The sequence below is a fragment of the Mya arenaria genome, chromosome 4, assembly GCF_026914265.1.
Source record: "Mya arenaria isolate MELC-2E11 chromosome 4, ASM2691426v1".
Taxonomy (NCBI): Eukaryota; Metazoa; Mollusca; class Bivalvia; order Myida; family Myidae; genus Mya; species Mya arenaria.
Window position 1 is genome coordinate 51069712 of NC_069125.1, and position 19451 is coordinate 51089162.

The 19451-nt window shown below is 36.4% G+C and overlaps 2 protein-coding genes across 5 annotated transcripts in view; one reads left to right on the plus strand and one right to left on the minus strand.

The window, feature by feature from the left end:
- LOC128231153 (uncharacterized) lies at positions 1-1794 on the plus strand. Its single transcript, XM_052943612.1, has 4 exons — positions 1-186; positions 327-442; positions 1047-1205; positions 1397-1794. Coding segments are annotated over exons 1-4 (366 nt in total). The 5' UTR covers positions 1-184; the 3' UTR covers positions 1486-1794.
- Positions 1791-19451, minus strand: part of LOC128231152 (AP-2 complex subunit alpha-2-like) — a 27520-nt gene continuing 9859 nt past the window's right edge. The window contains exons 5-25 of one of the 4 annotated variants that reach the window (XM_052943607.1): positions 18993-19186; positions 17409-17538; positions 17074-17175; positions 16701-16809; positions 16212-16434; positions 15894-15990; positions 15386-15523; positions 14895-15077; positions 14438-14535; positions 13827-13956; positions 12424-12525; positions 11224-11415; positions 10539-10736; positions 9909-9941; positions 9165-9373; positions 8837-9009; positions 8299-8422; positions 6929-7045; positions 6001-6070; positions 5270-5404; positions 1791-5028 (exon numbers count right to left, since the gene is read on the minus strand). In XM_052943607.1, coding sequence (XP_052799567.1) covers positions 4951-5028; positions 5270-5404; positions 6001-6070; positions 6929-7045; positions 8299-8422; positions 8837-9009; positions 9165-9373; positions 9909-9941; positions 10539-10736; positions 11224-11415; positions 12424-12525; positions 13827-13956; positions 14438-14535; positions 14895-15077; positions 15386-15523; positions 15894-15990; positions 16212-16434; positions 16701-16809; positions 17074-17175; positions 17409-17538; positions 18993-19186 — 2835 coding nt within the window. In that variant the 3' untranslated portion in view covers positions 1791-4950. The remainder of the gene's footprint in view (positions 5029-5269; positions 5405-6000; positions 6071-6928; positions 7046-8298; positions 8423-8836; positions 9010-9164; positions 9374-9908; positions 9942-10538; positions 10737-11223; positions 11416-12423; positions 12526-13826; positions 13957-14437; positions 14536-14894; positions 15078-15385; positions 15524-15893; positions 15991-16211; positions 16435-16700; positions 16810-17073; positions 17176-17408; positions 17539-18992; positions 19187-19451) is intronic. The other 3 variants (XM_052943609.1, XM_052943608.1, XM_052943610.1) reach the window with 3 other exon arrangements.

The window sequence follows — 19451 nt, forward strand, 5'->3', positions numbered from 1 at the left end:
AAGGCAGGATGATAAACAGTAGCGTATTTGAACATGTATTCAGGATGTAGATAGCAGTGTCCCTTGTCAATATGTGTAGATACTGCAATCGTTCCGTTAATATAGATATGAAAGTGTGAAGAATTCCTTGGATCTAAAACGCAGAATACTTGTACTTCATACAAGGAAATGATCCCGATATTAGATGTAAGCATATCACGATACTTTTTTTAAAACTATATCTGCAATAAATGCTCGTATAATTTTATTATTATATTCTTGCTGTTGCGAATCGATCCCGAGTTGCAGAAACTGGGTGAATTTATTTCCTTTTTTTATTGTTTAAGGGAGGAGGTGGCTAGCAGAAGACGTAAAACTCAAGAGCATTGTACAGAACAGCAAAACGCTAAGCGATCAGCAATCTACGTCGAACATCACGGACCCTGTTCTCGGTCGGACTCGGGTAATTATGTTATACATTTTTTATGTTCATCTACCGGACTTTTATAGCCTATGTCGTCTCTGAGCATATGGTACGAGCTGAACAAGGTTCCATTGTTAAGGTTACGTCAACACTACTTAACGCGAACTCGCTGTTCTTACTTTGCCTCGCTTATAACAAAAAACAACAACATTGACTTAGTTTAATAGTCAGTAAATTTAGTAAACATTTGACTCTAGTTTCTATTTTAGCAAGCGTTTGGCTTTGGCTTCAAAATCAAAACATCATATGTAATAAGCATGTAGCAAGCATTTGACTTTAATTAGCATTAAATGCATTCTACTACGGGACATAAAGTACTGTTAAATTTACAGTTCCATTTTTTACAAAATATTTTTTTGTAGGATACTAGTACTTGTATTTGATTTTATCGTTCTTTTCTAGTAGGTTGCATTGTCAGCCATGTTCTTTTGTAGAGTAGTGAATTATGGGGCAAGGAAAACTAAATAACTCATTGGTATTTGTTATCTGTATGTTCTTTTCATGTCTCTGTCTCTTTTCAATATACCGATATCCGAACGGCCAATTAAAAATAACTAACTGTTGTTCATCGAATCCTTTTAAGATGGTCACCAACCTCGAAGCAGTTACAAGCGTTCCGGTGTGTACATGGACGACGCGGATGAACGGAGGCCACTACTGAGCAAGGAGGAACTTGCGGAGCAGATAGAAGACTGCCACAGGCGTATCATAGAGAGGGAGCAGGAGTACGAACGGAGGGCAGGTCCGTCCGTCGCGCTTTTCCGGTCAATAGCATAAATTGAGTATGACCTCTATGATAAAAAATAAAGCTAATTCGCCCATTGCCGAGGATGTTAGTCAAAGTATGGAGCATACATGTAATTACGACAAGTTTTTAGAGAGGAGCTATATCTGTTGATGTATTGGATTGTAATGACACCTATATATTTTCAGAAAATCTAGAGGATGCCGCCGCACAGTTTGAAAAGATTCCACCGCGAAGTGAGTGCGCGTGTTGTAAACGGTGCTGCACTATCTTATAAACTGTACACTAGTATGAGAAGTCGTTGTTTACGACAATAATATTGAGAAAGAACTACACAATGAAATAGCTTCCGGACACCAGCTGTTGTTTCAAGGGGAATCCACTTCAAACGTATATGTATTTCCGGACATAGCTACATGTACAGTGTACAGATCTCACCGGACATCATATTAACTACAAATGTTGCAGATATATATATACAAATAACTTATTCTTGAATCGCCATGTTTAAGCCTATGACTTAGAATACATTGTGACATTATGATTATATGTATAGCAGTAATAACACAAAAACATGACAAACTGAGATATGGACATTTTATTTACTTATAACATCTTCATATTTAAAACAAAATAATCATGATACACGTCTACAAAATTTAAGTATCCTAGGAAACCATTTAGTTCATAATATATAACACAATCCTCACAGTAACATCTAGACTGTATAAACTACAGAATTACACAGAGTGTTAACGTACATAATTATAAATACAGGTTGCATCTATTCACAACGTAGATAATGATTTTTATGAGCCCATAATTTAACATACATTGTAACATGTATACTGAAGCTATTTTTTATTATTCTAGAAAATGGAGGATTTATTCACACCATCTCTCAGGAATGTTTTCATATATTTTTAGGTGAAAGTATTTTTGTATGGGTTAATCATTGAATAAAAACAATAATTTGAATTCACACCATGAGCTTCCAAAACTGGTATGGACTCTACCATATGACAAATGAGCCCCCCAGAGTGAAAATTCCACCAATCTTCTCGCAAACTGGAAGAGCCCCTTAACTACAGACAGTATTTGCATGATGAACATGACAGGATTATTGCACACTTTAAAAACAGACTGAAGCAATTGAAACGGCTGTAATGTTCATTGTTGTTTTATTTCTATACTACTTAATTATAATGCAACAGACATTGTTTAGACTGATTAAAAAAACGTTATGAGGTAAATAAGTTTTAACACGAGACTTCTACATTAATACTTCCAACAAACACTGTCTTTAATGTCTAGATGTAATAGTTTCAGTTTCAGTAGCTTCCGAGGAAATTCTCACAATCTTTAATGCCATTTCGAAGCCAAGATGCAGGCTAACAAAAGTAAAGTAAGGCTTTCACAACCATTTCATTCTGGAGTTTTTTGCGAAACACAATTGTGTTATGCAGTCTTAATTTTGAATAAAATTAATAAAATAGAAAGCTATATAAGAGATGTGTTTCTTACATTAATGAAAAAAAAATGCAATGTGCATCTGTTTCAAGGCATTCTTATTTATAAAGGTTTTAAATAATTGACTGTTGTTAATTTGTAGTGAAATCATTACTTTTATTAGGAACAAATATCATTATCATATTTGTTGTTAAACTGCTATCAATGTACTTTTTCCTCTTATATCTAACAAGAAGAGGATATATATACTTTAGCTAATTCATAATCACAATTGCTTCTCATTTTCTATTTACAAATAAAACGTACATGTACATAACATGGTAAATATGAGTATCTTGCTACATGTTTATCAAGGACAACACAATAAAGCGAATACAGAACAAATTACATTACTTAAGATAACGGGGCCATCATACCAATACACATATAGCACGACTGCTTTTTTCAAATTAATAGTTATAATATCTATTTCGAACAAAGAGCTCTATGTTGGTCAGCTCAGGCAAAGTTAATAGGATTTTGCAAGTAAAACTTTCAACTGAATTTGTGACACTCACTAAAAATATATATACTTATTATAACCTATTTTGTGGTACGCTCAATGATATGATGGCCTGAATGTCTTAATGCCGTTTGTAGTTAACAGTTACTGTGCATCTTCCCAGGTATGATTCAACACCATACAAAGGTAGAAGCTAACTATGACATGTAGCTAACAATTAAGGATATATTAAGAAAATATTTTGCAATCACAGGTATGTTGCAAGAAATAAAATAACTGTCTAAGATGGTCAACAGTTTACCTTGTTTAAGCTGTTTATTTTTACAATGAAAAACTCTGACAATGAACTATAAACACTGTTGCCAAGTATACCTTCAATAGCACTTCTGCTTGGAATGCAAAAAACAACAACAGCGAGTTGACCATTAAGTACATATAATATATTTAAAATCTTGCAAAATAACCTAAACCATGCAACTTTAGACTTACAGCTTGGGATACAACTGATTTGATGGAAAATGTATAATAATCACTTCTCTAGGAACCTTAAACAAAATGAATGGTTTTGCTTGTCAGATATAAATACTTTTAATGGTTAAACAGCAATGAATGTTGTATAACTATTAAACGTGAATGGTCAATAACAGTTTGTCTTGGGATTGCTTACATGTTCACAAGGTCAAACTATATAACATGAGCACCCTGCTGCAGATGCATATGCCTGTTGTTGTTTTTTCATAAAAGAAGAGGAATAACTCAACAGTTATTTAAGTCAGAGTAGTGGGCCTTGCTACACATGTGGTTATTGTCCATGGCAACATGTGTACCATGTTTCATTGAAATATCTTGAGTGAATTTTGAGATATGGCAAAGTTTTGCACTACAATGAGAACAGCTGGCTATGACATTACCTCAACTTTTTTCTTTGAAAAACTCCCCCTGACAAGCTTATAATCAAGTTCAAAATGATGTATGTTGACAACAATTAAATATATTACTAAATTCTAGTACATGTATATACTGGTTATTCAAACCTTGAAGGAGCATGCACAAGTAGGATAAGATGGGGTTAAGCGGATATAAATGTCCAGGAATCAAGGGCAATACTGAGCGCCACTTCATCAAAATCATGAGCACTTATTGTAGACGAAAAACTTGAAAATGATTGCACAAGTATAAAATATACTGAACTATTTGGCCATATTCCACTTTCAAACCATCAGTGGTAGTGGTATTACTGAAAAAACACGCAACATGCAAGAGTGTATTTACTACATGTTCTCAGCATTTCTGAAAGGCCAGTAAGAACAATTCCTTCACAGTTAAAAGGATATAAAAGTCTATCTACCAGTTTTCTAAGTAAACATGCAATCATTATCATATCGCAACCCATTCCAATGCGTTTTTCAACAATGGTCCCATAACAAAGTGCTTAAAGATAAAGCTTCATGAAAACATATACAATTTGGTAATACTATAACATTCCATATGCAAAGGATATCTCCATATAAACAACAATTTTAGTATACAAGTATATTCATAAATAACAAATAAAACCGACAATCACTCACAGGCAGCTACATGATATATGTCTCTTTACGATTTATAATTTTCTTGTGAATGCAGTGTACTGAATGGAATGACGATGGCCACAAAGAATGTTATCACCCCATATGTTACATATACCCAAAGCGTACAACATTCACACAAGGGAGACATCTTGTCCCCAGTAAGTGCATCAAGAGTTCTGTCCATTCCACCCGGTGAGAATCAGAGCTGGGATTGTAGAAGATCACACAGGATTTTGGCAACTCTGTCTCGGCTCGCTCGAACTGTCAACCGGTACATCTACAAACAGACAAAGGAAACACATTTTTAAAAATCTATATGACAAAATAGAATTATAAGGATTGTGTAAAGCTGACCTTAAGTTTAATATATACAACTGAATTACCACCAAAGACATTAACACTCTTTGTTCCTGATCAAAACAGTTCAACTCAAACTGTTGCAATCTTATTCGTAATCTATTTTGCAACTGAGGCAAGCAGAACAAAGAGAAGACAAATTCTCTGACACCAATCCTCACCTGTGCCTGTTTATTTGGCTCGAGTCTGACGAGGATTCCAACCTGTTGGTTGCGGGTGTGCAGGACGCCAGCAGACACAAAGTTCTCCGGGTTGGGGTCTATATTGTCTAGGACACTCACATTGAATCCCAGCAGCTAAAAACATATGGGAACATTTAACTTAGGTAAATGGCTATTTTAAATATCACCATCAATGTTTCAACTCCTTCATTTACTCTCTAGTACAATGACTAAATGAAGTAAAATCAAAGATATATGTCTCGATTAAAGGCTAAACTGTTTGCATTGAACTTAGCAATTGTCAGTTGTGAAGCATTGAACACCAAGTGAATATGGAAACAAGTGCAATATCTATAGCCTGACAATCAACCACACTCATCAAAGGAAGCTGAGAGCCACTGTCAGAAATTGAGCATATTCTTTAACATATCAATGTGGATTTTTCTACTAAGGAGATTGCTCATGCTTTCAAATCAATTGCCAAATTAAATTGTAGCCTTAAAATACACTCTTTGAAGTGCTGACATTTAATGCTCAAAATCTTTGCAGAAAGGCATTATGATCATGCCTGTATAAGCCGACTGAAAAGTACACTTTGCCAAGTTTGTTTGCAAATAGCAGTTTAATTATGTATAATTAAAAAAATAATGTTCTTGAAACCAATGACAATATAAAACACTTTGAAGTAAGTTATGCGCCAAACTAGGAATGTATATAGCAGCAAATTTTACCTTGCTTTTTGTTGTTTCAATATCTATTGGGGCGCTGGCTTTAAATATTTGTTGACTTTCTTGACTGGGACTGAAAAGATTGAAGATCAAATGAAAACATTTTTTTTTCACAAATTGATATCCTTTTCGAGTTTGAGAAATACAATTAACCATTATCAAATGGTTGATAGTGACCCCTTATATGGCCAATTGTTCAGAACATTGTTTAAGTTAACAATGCCATTAATTGCATCATTGTTGACTGTTAAAGGTAAAATGTTTCATGATGTACTGATGAAATCAAATAAAACAAGTAAGCTGAAACAGTTGTCTCATATCAGCATATGTGTAGCTATAAAACTCCCTGAGTAGTAAAGATGTGAAAGTTAACAAAGATGAGGTTAACAAACTTGTTAACTTTAAACAGTTCTAAGCAAAATGTTCAAAATCTAATAAAGTGAATTCACTGGAATGTCCAGTCATGTGCTGTTTCTCATGATACAAAACATGGCTCTTTTAAAGGTCACTTAAACTGGTGATCAGCAACTGGAGATTAGTCAAATCTAGGAGAAAAGACAAACAGAATGAAAATAATGAAGTGATTGGAAACTTGGTCAATCACACTATTGCAAATGTTCAGAAGGAAAATGGTCACAGCATAAACCAGTTGAATTTTGCAATGTTACCATTTTCCTGAACCTACACTAAATATGTCCACCTTGTCCATAACATTGACATATTTTGGCTTTCAATATCAAAGGAGACAGAACACAAAATAAAATTTCGGATCAAATTGAAAGCTCACTGTCTAGCTATACCTTATCAAGAGCATTTTCAAAATGATAACAGATAGAATTTTTTTTTTCCAGATGTAGCCAAAAAAGGGCTCGTCAAAAAAAACCAAATATGCTAAAATACATGTACTCTGTAACATAGACCATGTGCTTACTTGCTAAGTGCCTTCCATCTGCCAAAGAAGTTGCCGGAGTCCATTTCAGCTGGGGTGATGTACTTGCTCAGGACCACTGGCAGCTTCAGGTTGATCTTCTGCTGGGCTCCACTGTACCTATAATAATAGTTCTATATATTTACTCTGTGCGATATCATAAGTATAAAAACATAGATGTTCAGTTAGCTCTTGTTTTGTTGATTGATTTTTTTTCACTTTTGTTTACCTTTTCTCTGTGTCTTCTATCTAGCAAAATAAGCAAATGGATTTAAGACAGACATCACAACTCCGACAAATGCTATAAAGTGACACGCTAGCATCGCAGTGACACACCAGCATCACAGTGGCACACCAGCATTACAGTAGCACACCAGCATTACAGTGGCACACAAGCATTACAGTGGCAAACCAGCGGTACAGTGGCACGCCAGCATCACAGTGGCACGCCAGCATCACAGTGACACACCAGCATCACAGTGACACGCTAGCATCACAGTGACACACCAGCATCACAGTGGCACACCAGCATCACACCAGCTTCACAGTGGCACACCAGCATCACAGTGACACACCAGCTTCAGTGACACACCAGCATCACAGTGACACACCAGCTTCACAGTGACACACCAGCATCGCACCAGCATCACAGTGACACACCAGCTTCACAGTGGCACACCAGCATCACAGTGACACACCAGCATCACAGTGACACGCCAGCATCACAGTGACACACCAGCATCACAGTGACACACCAGCATCACAGTGACACACCAGCATCACAGTGACACGCCAGCATCACAGTGACACACCAGCATCACAGTGACACACCAGCATCACAGTGACACACCAGCATCACAGTGACACGCCAGCATCACAGTGACACACCAGCATCACAGTGACACACCAGCATCACAGTGACACACCAGCTTCACAGTGACACACCAGCATCACAGTAGCACACCTGCATCACAGTGACACACCAGCATCACAGTGGCACACCAGCATCACAGTGACACACCAGCATCACAGTGACACACCAGCATCACAGTGACACACCAGCATCACAGTGACACACCAGCATCACAGTGACACGCCAGCATCACAGTGACACAACAGCATCACAGTGACATGCCAGCATCACAGTGACACACCAGCATCACAGTGACACACCAGCATCACAGTGACACACCAGCATCACAGTGACACACCAGCATCACAGTGACATGCCAGCATCACACCAGCATCACAGTGACACACCAGCATCACAGTGACCTGCCAGTAGTAAAGTTTGTATCAAGGCTACGACTATACCTGAAACATTTTTTCATTGCAAAAGAGCTAATATAAAGTGAACACATGTTGAGCCTTACATGAATTGTATGTTGAGTATAGGTGCATCAGTGAACTCCTGTACACAGGCCATATTGAACTGTTGTTTGACCTGGGCCCCTGCCTCCACCTCCCCTCCAACAGGCTTCTGCTGAACTGACAAGCCTTATCACAGGTTAAGGATTACACAGGAACTCGATGCACTTCTCTTGACAAATTTCTTAAAAATCATCACATATAAGCTTTTTTAAGAAACAACATGATGAATCAACTGAAAGCATCTATGCCTATAAATATTAAAATACCAACAAAACACATTCGTCTCCTTTATATTGCTATTCACTGAGTAATGGGCATTGAGATAACAAATTTAAAATACAATCAAGTTATCATATTCACCCTTTACAAAATGACCCCCAATTGGCTTAAACTCTCACTCCATCATTGAATTAATGTCCAGTAGCATTTGTTTGGATCTTATTTCGCCTTTATTTATCAAACATTAAACTTTCCCGCCCCTAAAATCCAACGACTTTAAGAAATATCCTGTGCCCAGCTTGAGAAGGGGTCAAAGGATACTGGTAGCGAGGTCGCCGGGTGTACTAATGTCCACACAGAAAGCGTTGAGCTGGAAAGACGTCTTGTTTCCGTAGAACACCCAGACTCTGCCCAGGTCCTCGCGGTACTCAGACTTCACACCAATCTGTAGCAGGTCATTCTCAAACAGCACACCATTGTTCTTGCAGATGAACCTGTGTTAGAGAAAAAGACAAATGTTCAGGGCTATAGACTATATAAAGATGTTTCCAATGCTCAACAAAACGTGGATGTCATTTTAACCTTGGGACATTCTAAGAGAGTGTAAGCACCTCTTTAGCTTGTAAAACAATATACAAAGAACACTCACTTTTTGAAAGCCTCCTCTGCTCCGCCAGTGAGGCCACCAAGGTCCATGCCATTGGTTGCTGGTGCAGGTGAACTGGTGGTCAGAGTATCAAACATGTCCACTAGGAAGCCATCTCCTCCGCCAACAGGGGGTGCTGTCGTCTGGGTTGGTGTGCCAAGGCCCAGCAAGTCAACAGAAGCTGAAGCTGCCCCGCTTGCAGCTGGCGATCCCTGTAATGTGGGGGCAAGAATGATCATACATGCAGTGATAGTAATATGAAACAAATTTATTTCACACAAAGATTAGGAAGTAAGCTAAGACATTCATAAGAGATGAGAAATTGAGAATCTTGAAAGATTAAAAAAAAGTATATCTAGTACAATTTCTTGGTATTTTATGGTTTATTCAAATTTGGTAAAGTGTGAAAATTACAAATAAACATTTAATCAAATAAGCTACAAAACTGAATTCGAGCAATGTCCATAAAAGAAAATAGACATAACAAAATACTTTTTAAAGTAAACAAGACTACTGTGTCAATGTTGAACTTGTAAACATTTAACAAAAATAATAATTATTTAAATTGTTTTAGAAAAAATACATACATGTAACTGATTCTAAAATACAATCAAATGATGATTATCATTCTTAAAGATCAATTCAAACAGTAGGAAAAGCAAGACATGTTGCGACAGTCAACAAACAGAAGGGGAGGGTAATCTGAGTAGAGTGCTGAGAAACTAGGGGGAATAATTAATATCCTACTTGGTCTAAAAAGTCATCAGTACTGCTCTCCCCCTGTGGATAAAGGCCAACATGCATGTTAGTGTACAGCAGGTCAATCACTGCCAAATGCAGTTTAGTTATTAATGCTGATTAGTTGATTCAACCACAAAATACTTGGTAACATTATTAAATGTTTCTTACATTAAATGCTTATTTGAAAAGCACACAAATCAAAACTTATTCTAAATAGCAGCTCAAAATTCATTGCAGTACTAAAATAGCAGCATTATTCTAGCTTGACCCTAATAAACATAAAATGTCAAACAAGTATGTTTAAAATACAAAAATGGATTAAGAGGAATGTATATGGCAGTAGTGTAAATGAATTAAGGTTTGTGATATGAAAGGGAGATTAATAAAAATGGTGTAAAGGTAATAGGTCTTCATGGAAATGTGGATAAATTGCAATTGTTTTGATCTGGACAAAGTTTATGATGGCACTGTGTGTAGGCTGTGTGCAAAGCTACATGTAGCTATCTTTACACTGTCACAATTTGATATCAGCAGCTAACTGCGGTACTCTGCTCCAATGCTCCAGTTTCTAAGCTGCGTTTGCAGGCTATGAGATAATGATATATGATGTAGGTGAAGGATAAAATGTATTCATACAAAATCGAATCCTTGGAGAGTTATGCCTGATTCAGGGGCACCAGCCCCTAGGTTTGTCAAAGAGTCGCCAAAGTTGTCATCCAAACTGGTCCCTGTATCTCCAGGGAAACCAGCAAACGTGACCCCAGGGGTCGTTGTGGTGGTAACCGTTATTGTCGATGGGGGTTCCTCAAAGGACACAAGTGCATCAGCCTTGGACTGAGGGAATGCAGTGAGTTTAGTTCTCAAGTTCTTGACTAGAGTTAAGATCTTAACTTTCACACACAAATATACATATAATGCAGATTAGAAAGCAATATATTCTCTAATAATAACACTACAGTTAGTATAGTCAGTATCATATATGAAACAAAGACGGTTAAAACGAATGCATTAAAAGAGAAACAATGTTGCAATAAAAGAGAAACAATGTTGCATTCAAAGAGAAATAATGTGAAAATGAAGCAACCTATTTTCAGCCATGGATTAAGTTACATGGGATTTGTGCATGTTTTAATACAACATTTCCACAAATGACCCTAAATCCTTTCATAGTAAAAGAGAAAAACCAAACTTTTCATTCCAATATATTGTCTGACTAAAGTAGGAGTATGCATAAATAAAGTAATTCACTGAAACAATTAAGATTCAGATGACATAAGATGACATAAGTACAACATTGGATGAATGAAGAACCACAACATACCTGAGACATGAGGTTGATAGAGGTGGGTTGGGCAGAGTCGCTGCTATTTGACATTTGGGCAGTGGGCAGCTTGGGCATCTGGTCCTTCTGCTCCGAGCCATCGGGCACACTATTCGGCTTCTTCTTCTTCAGTTTGGCCAAGATGGAGGACTCACGCTCTGGGAATGGTGGCATCTCTTCCAACACTGTAGCCTGCACAAATGGTGAAAATTCATTAGCAGGGAAATTGAATACAGAAAAACAACATTTGTTTGGTTATGCGATTGAGGAAAAACAGATTCTTGCAAAAAAATCATTTCTGCATTTACAACAGCTGTCACAGAGACGGCGCACTCGACTATTCCACGGTTTTTACAAAGTTTTGGTTTAACATGCATGGATCACTGTGAATTTAGATTATGTGCAAAACTTTAACCAGAAATAGAATAATAAGAGGCCATAATTTGCATTAAAATAGAGCTATCCAGCTTGATTATTTAAGTTTGATCGTTGAGCATTGTGTAAAGTCTCGATGCTCAAGAAATTGCTGAGATTTTTAAGTTGAATAATAAAAGGCACTACTTTGCATCGATGCAATATATAGTTACCTTTCTTGATGAATTCAAGGTTGGATAGTAAATGTCAATGCCATATTATTTATTTGCTGAGATATTGACTTAAATGTGGTTACATGCTAAACCTTTACCAAAATTTCTAAGTCAAAAACTAAAGAGCCAAAATTTGCATTTTATTCAAAATAGAGCAAACAAACTTGGTTATTCAAGTAGCTTCGATGGTTGAGTAGCATTGCATGAAGTCTCAATGCAATATATTTATTAGTTGATGACATATTAAACCTATGTGTGCAAACTATAAAACCTGAACCCCAATTTTCAAGTTGAATGATCAAGGGCAATTAGTTGCATTACATGCAAGATTGAGTAATCTTACTTGATTAATGAAGTAGGTTGAGATAACGTGTCTTAAGTTTAAATGCAATACATCAGTATTTGCTTAGATAATGACTTAAATGTGCTTACATAAAAATCCCTAACCAAGAAGTGATTTCAATGTTAGGGTGTCAGAGTAGTAAAGCTCTCCTTATTCTTCGAAAAGACGTGCTAAAAATCACTTTTAAATAGAAATACCATGTGAATATCATGAAATCAACGTAAATTACAAGAAATTCATGTATATTACTATTATAATTAGTGCACTTACTAAAACATCAGCAGTAGCTATTGAACTAAGCTGCAAGTACTCGATACTCCTCTGTTGCAGTTCTACATCCGAGTTCCTCATATTGTTGTCGCTTTTCAGGACCTGAAAATAGAAATACTTGTAGTCTACATTTTGAAACAATTTAAGATTTTGACAAAGTAAAAGTAGAACTGTTTGTTATGAAAAGTAATAGGCTTTGTATCTCGTTTGCTTCTATCATGAGTTAGATTTTAAAAGACATAAATTAGTTTTAAAGACTTCTTTTGATGGTCTTACTGTATTGTTCAGAACTTTGATAAAGTAACAAATGGCAATTAAGTTATTTTTAAGAGCGGTCACAGACAGCTATATCCCCCGCCTCATGGGAACATTTTTTGTAACGAAAGCCAATCAATGGTAAGGGTAGTTTCTCAGGAATAAAAGAAATGCGTAAAATTAAGAAAGGGCAATAACTCTTTCAAAAAAGGTCAAATTGCAAAAGCCTGACAATATGCACTGTGTCACTATATAGTCATAAACATAAAAAGAGTTGCAAAGAAACCAATTTTAAATGGAAAAAAAAAAGGACGACAACTCTTTCAAAAATGGCTGAATCGCGAAAGCCTGACAATATGCGCTGCGTCACTTATAGTCATCAATATGTGAAAGTTTGGTAGAAATCGCATGAAAAACGTAAGAGGATTTGCGAAGAAACCAACTTTAAATGTAAAATAAGCAAAGGGCAATAACTCTTTCAAAAATGGTCGAATCGGGAAAGCCCGACAATATGCCCTGCTTCACTTTACGATCATCAATCTGTAAAAGTTTGGTAGAAATAGCATGAAAAACGTAAGAGGATTTGCGAAGAAACCAATTTTAAATGTAATATAAGCAAAGGGCAATAACTCTTTCAAAAATGGTCGAATCGGGAAAGTCCGACAATATGCGCTGCTTCACTTTATGATCATCAATCTGTGAAAGTTTGGTAGAAATTGCATGAGAAATGTAAGAGGAGATGCAAAGAAATGAATGTGAGACGGACGGACGCACACACGCAGGCACACACGCACGGAATCGCGCCTACCATTACTATATCCCCTAACCTTTTCAAGGCAGGGATAAAAATTGAAATATTTTATGATGCCCTCCTGTTGTCACATATCTTTTTAGAAATACTAAACTACAACTGTGCACATGAAAGTTTCATACTAAACATGAGTTGTAAAAATCTAATATTTAACACCATCATTATCTTCAACAAAGTTCTGAACAGTCAGCTTATTGTTGCCTTCCTTGAGGAAAACCATGCTTGCAATCCAGTTCTACCTGACAGAAGAACTGTCAATCGACCGTGAAGTAGAGATACCCATCATTTAAAATCATTATTTTACAACCAATTTACACATGAACAATGAGCCCCTTACGTCCTGTATGGTGTGTTTGATCTCTGGGAAGAGGTTGATAAACTTGATGTAGGTGGAGAGCAGCAGCCCTCGTGTGGCCGGGGAACACAGGTGGTACTTAGAGTGCAGCAGCTGGAACTGAACCAGCGGGCTGAAACATAACATAGTCTATGGTTTAAGCCAGCTTAGAAAAAAAGTCAGGGTGCTGCATAAGAGTGACAAGGTGTTAAAGGAGAAAATGGCACATAGTTTCAAGCGATGAAGAACTTGAACATAATGAATTTCACAGAAAATTACATACTGTGTTACAGTAATATCAGGTTTCAAGGGCCAATAAGTAAAGTGTGTATGCATTTGTCATCATTTTACAAGATTTAATCAAGGCAAAATAAATATTTGAGTTTTAAAATTCATTCTATGATGGCAGACACAATGCTGGTCTCTATGATGACTTTAAAAAGGACTTGGTGTGGCACCCTTCCATAGCTCTTCAGCTAAAACCCTATTAGTATGTCTGCAGGGTATCTACATAGAGATTCTTTAATTTCTTCTTTATTAATATCAATTTAACAAGTAACAAGGATTTTGAAAAGAAGCTTTTGCAACATTGGTTGCTTACAAATGTGACTTACCTTGACCTAGGATCTCCAGCTATAAGGTTACCAAACTCGCCCATGATGTAGCCGCCCACCTTCACCATGTTCTCATGACACGCAGGAGCCTGCAGGGCCTGAAAATACCACAATATATTGCCAATTAATGAGACCAACTAACAGTCATGTTAACATACAGGACTGTATTTTACCCAAGGTATTTTAATCTGAAGAAGAATTGAGACAAGGCTGGCATTCTAAACAGCCTACAAAAACACACAAATTAAGGTCTTGTGCACAACTGATCTAATCCCAGGATAAATTGATATATAAAGTCATATGGGTTTTAAGCTTTTCCATTTTTAATGTTATTTGTTCAAATTTAATTCTAGATCAGCTGAAAAATATTTGTGCACATGGCCAATTGGGAACCATGCTTTGAATCTAGTAAGAAGCAGGACATATTTCGAAAATTCCGCCAATAGCTTATTCTCACCTCAAAGACAGTTTTGGCTGCGTATCCTTGCACATCATCCCGATTGATGACAATCTGTATGACACGGTACCACACTTCCTCACTCACATAGTCTCCAGCAATACGAATCAGGTTCAGGATAACATCAACGTACCAGGTGTAGTCCACGGCATACTTCTCAGCCAGGATGGCAACTTTCAACACCTGCATATTCAAATCACAGCATTGAACAATATTGTTAAAGAAGCTTTAATTTTATATTTAACACTCCTGCACATTCTATTATGTCTTTGGAAATTGAAACTGTATGATAAGTATTTTCTAATACTGCAATAAGTGGCTTCACGACACAAGACTCATATCAATATATATACGTTATAAGAAGAAAATGGACTCCAAACTGAAAATGGAAAATATAACTTACTTGTTATTCAAATGTGTTTATAGCTTGAATAGCATTTGTAAAAAAAGAAGAAATACCAGCCCCATGTATCCAGTCAATACCCACTCACCATTTCCTCCCTAATGGAGTAATCAGCTGACTCAAGGTACTCCAACATTTCCCCAACTATCTCCTCGGCGTTAGTGCGGTCACACATGGCATACAGCAGGTCCACCGCACGCTGTCGTACACTCACATCTCGCTCAGTCTAGAACAGGGTTAACATACGCAGGTTGAATGGCTGATACAAGGATGAGTTATTAGATGAGGTATTAGATTGTCTATTCACATCATGTTTGAATCAAAATTCATTACACTAGAGCAACAAAAATTTATAGCAGTGACATTTGAAATTATTTGCATTTGCTTTTTCTTACTTAGATCAAATTTCAGCAGATGTGTTCTTTTTATCTCAGAAATGTAAGAAATCAACCTTTCTCCCAGAATAAAATCTAGCTACATGTCATTGGGATAAGAATTACAGCAGTACTGAGAATTACCGCAGATATTAATTTTATTTCTACTCCATTGTACATGTATAAATGTGAAACTGTAAAACATTCATCGAAAAAACCAACCTTTAATGCAGTTATGACAGTCTCTTGGTGCTTTTTCACAGCTTCATGGGAAAATTCTGATGTAGCTAGCAAACACATACTTTCTAAAGCAAGATATCTGAAAAAATGAAACAGTACTTTAAATACTTTTTTTTCTATTTCAACATATTTTCCGACTTTTGATACAGAGGCTTATGTGAAAAGCAGTTCATCTGTTTATCTTGTGAAGCATTTAATACAACAAATCTAATGAGAAGAGTTCAGAAAGTTTAAAACAAACTTGCAAATTACTATATCTATGCAAGTACAATAATCTTTTGAGCCATGTCACTAACTAACCTAAGATTTGTTTCCCTATGTTGTAGAAACTGTCCCAGCTGGTTGCAGGCTCTGACTAGAAGGTTGGGATCACTGTCCATGTGTATAATAAGGTTTATTGCTTCAAACAGCACAGCATTCTTTGCGTTTGAGTGCTGCACTTTTTTGGACTTTGGCGGCTCTTGGGCTTTGTTCAGGATTGTCTCGAGACACTCTGTCAACCGTGTCTTCACTGCCGGATCCTCTGTTCATGTTAATGGACACATTTTAAACATGGTCTTATTTCATATTGCATTTTTATTGATTTGAATCTGTAACAGGAGACTTAAACGACTCTTTGGTTGTAATCCTTAAAGACTCCTTGAACTCAAGTTTTCAAGCATAGTTTCTTGTTTTGAAATCTAAGTCTAGTTTTTAATACATTTGAATTAGTTATCTATCTTAATGTACGACAGTATTTCATATATTTCAGAGAAAACACCATCCTACTGAGAGCTGCAGAACATGTACCTGGAGGAGGGTAGTTTTGTAGAAGTCTCAGAAGTTTGACTGACAGCCAGGGGGCTGGCACAAAGTAGTATGTGTAGTCCTGTAGGTCTGTGTAGGACGATGTCACAATCTGGAAGCATATTCATGTTATATGAAACATACTATTCCTGCACAGAAATCAAATATATTGCAAAAACACTGGAAAAATATATTGTATTGCATATGTTCATTTTTGTTGCATTGCAGGCAATACCAATACTGCCTTATAGTTCACATGCCTTGCTAGACAGTGAGAGAGTAACACGATATTTGTCTGGGTTTTTACTTTTCTGTACTCACTTGCATTACCTTGCCATGTTATTCCCTGATTACTGTATGAACAATTTGTTCCTACCCTGCTTAGCCTGGACACAGCCAGGGAGACACAGCCCTTGTATTCCTCCGGGTTCTTCTTCACTAGATTTTCAATCAAGCTGGCAGCTGCTGTCACAACACCCTGAAATTGGAGACATACATGTAAGGCTAGAGGTAAGTATTAAGTAATCCTTTGTTAGACCAACACTCAATTTATTAGTAAGTATAAATAATTTAATGCCATAAAGAATCAAAGAAGAACCAGTGCAAAACCTTAATTTCCGAACCTTCAGCCCTTTTTATTTAATACTGAACTTAAAATAAAGAGTTAACAGAAACCATTTTGTGTTCAGTTAACTGCAAATGTACTGTTACCATATGCTGGTCATTGAGTAAGTGTATAATTCTGGATGTCCATTCTCCCATGGGAATGATGTCTGGTGATGACCGCAGTAGCCTTAGCAAGGTGAGAGCTGCACTCTGCTTAACAGAGTCTATTGTGTCCCTGAGGAAATCAACATACAAGAACAGAATTAATATTGCTATTCGAATTTGTTTGTCTTTCTCTCTCTCTCATAGAAAAGTGTAATAAAATAGCAAGGGGTGAAAGCCATACAGTGCTTCTAATATCTGTGTCCCTTGTATGCCTTCAACCTTCAGCCACCCATAAATGTCTTTATTAGAAAGATATGATGCCAACACTATTATTACTCAGACAGTATTATCTTAACATTAAAGAGAAAGCCTTTCAGGAATAATGTCTACCACAGTGGGATTTTTGTTACTAATGCATATTTGCTACAGAATATGTGACAACATTTTCCTAAAATCAGGCCACAGGGGAAAAAGATGAAACCTAGAAATCACCTTTTTCAACACACCTAATGTTTAAGATTGACAGTGGTATCGTTTTAACAGTGAATTAACAAATAGACAGTAAAAACAAAACAAAATGTCAAATCAGCTTGTTGAAAAAATGTGTTTTGTTGTGCTACATCATTTTTGCCTGAGGCCTGGTTTGTTCAAATTCAAATATGTGAAACTATAACTTACAAGAGTGAACATTAACCAGGGGTTATAACAGCTGATAATTGTCAATCCTTAAAAAATTTCTTCAATCAACTATGCATATGGGTTGCTCATACCCATATCAGGGTCAAGGAGCTTGGACCCCTTTTTGTAACTGTTTTCCTATGTAATTTATAAAAAATTCAGGTACTTCCGAATGTTTGCAAATGTCTTAAAAAAAGCAAACTTTACAACGGTAAAATAATAGGAAGCTAACAGCTGGTCATCCTGATTTCAGTCCTGAACTAAGGAACAGGCCTAAGTAGCTTCTTTCAAATGGCTGAAATGCATACTTCAATATGATTTCATTAATGAAAAATATTTTTTTGCGATTATCATTATGATAGTTCCAATCTATAAAAGAATAAAAATTCTTGAAGAAATAAATGTAACGCATATTACTGAAAAACAAAAATAGTGAGCTAGCTTTATCCTGTTATAAGGGACTTAAAAGTTTCAGGAAACCGGGGCCTAAATAACAGATGATACTGAAGGAACAAAAACAATTCTTGAACAGAACATCTGTACTTGGTAATTCCACGGAAATCCTTCAACTCTTCATCCAGGAACCTTCATATACATGTACAAAAAACTCAATACAAAGCAAAGCTTCTACTTAAAGACACTAAGCTATTTTAATTATAGCAAAATCCATCCATATCTAAAAACCAGCAGTTCTTTAATGTAGTTTCCTAAATTCTACTAGATCTCCATTTAAAGAATGATACTGTCCTAGATAAGATTATACTAAATTTCCATTTTAAGAGAAATTTAGGGCTACATGAATATCATAATATAATATTTTGGTATACTTGTGATAATACTAACACCACACGAGAAACATAAAGGGTAAAGTGATAAGCTTTTATCCGCTATTTTTAGAACACTTACCCAGAGACAAGAAGTTTTGGTATATCTACAGAGAGTCCCTCTGCCATCTCGCGTGAGCCGATATTCGCCACGCACTGGAGCGCGAGAGTGATGTGTACAGGGTTACGACTGGCCAGGTCATTACGGATCGCCTGTATCACCAACTTCATCAGGTCATTGTTGGCTCCGATCAGCACAGAGATAAACAGGTAGCCCTGATAAGAATAATATATAACTAACTAGTAAGTACTACAACATAGACTTGTCTATCAAAAATAGGTAAGTTCATGTAAGTGACATAATTATTCAACATATATATTATATTTGGTAAAATGCCAGTTTTCAGTATTGTTTATGTGACTTCCTTTAACAGAACTGAGGAAACAACAGAGATAATTGCCAATTATGTATTTAGAAGTCTCTCACAACACTTACAGAATGACAATTTCAACTTGAGACTAATGCAATACACTAGTAAAT

Coding starts and splice junctions, on each gene's coding strand:
- LOC128231153 (XM_052943612.1), top strand. Junction 443..1,046: donor CTGTTCTCGGTCGGACTCGG/GTAATTATGTTA, acceptor AATCCTTTTAAG/ATGGTCACCAACCTCGAAGC. Junction 1,206..1,396: donor GGAGTACGAACGGAGGGCAG/GTCCGTCCGTCG, acceptor ATATATTTTCAG/AAAATCTAGAGGATGCCGCC.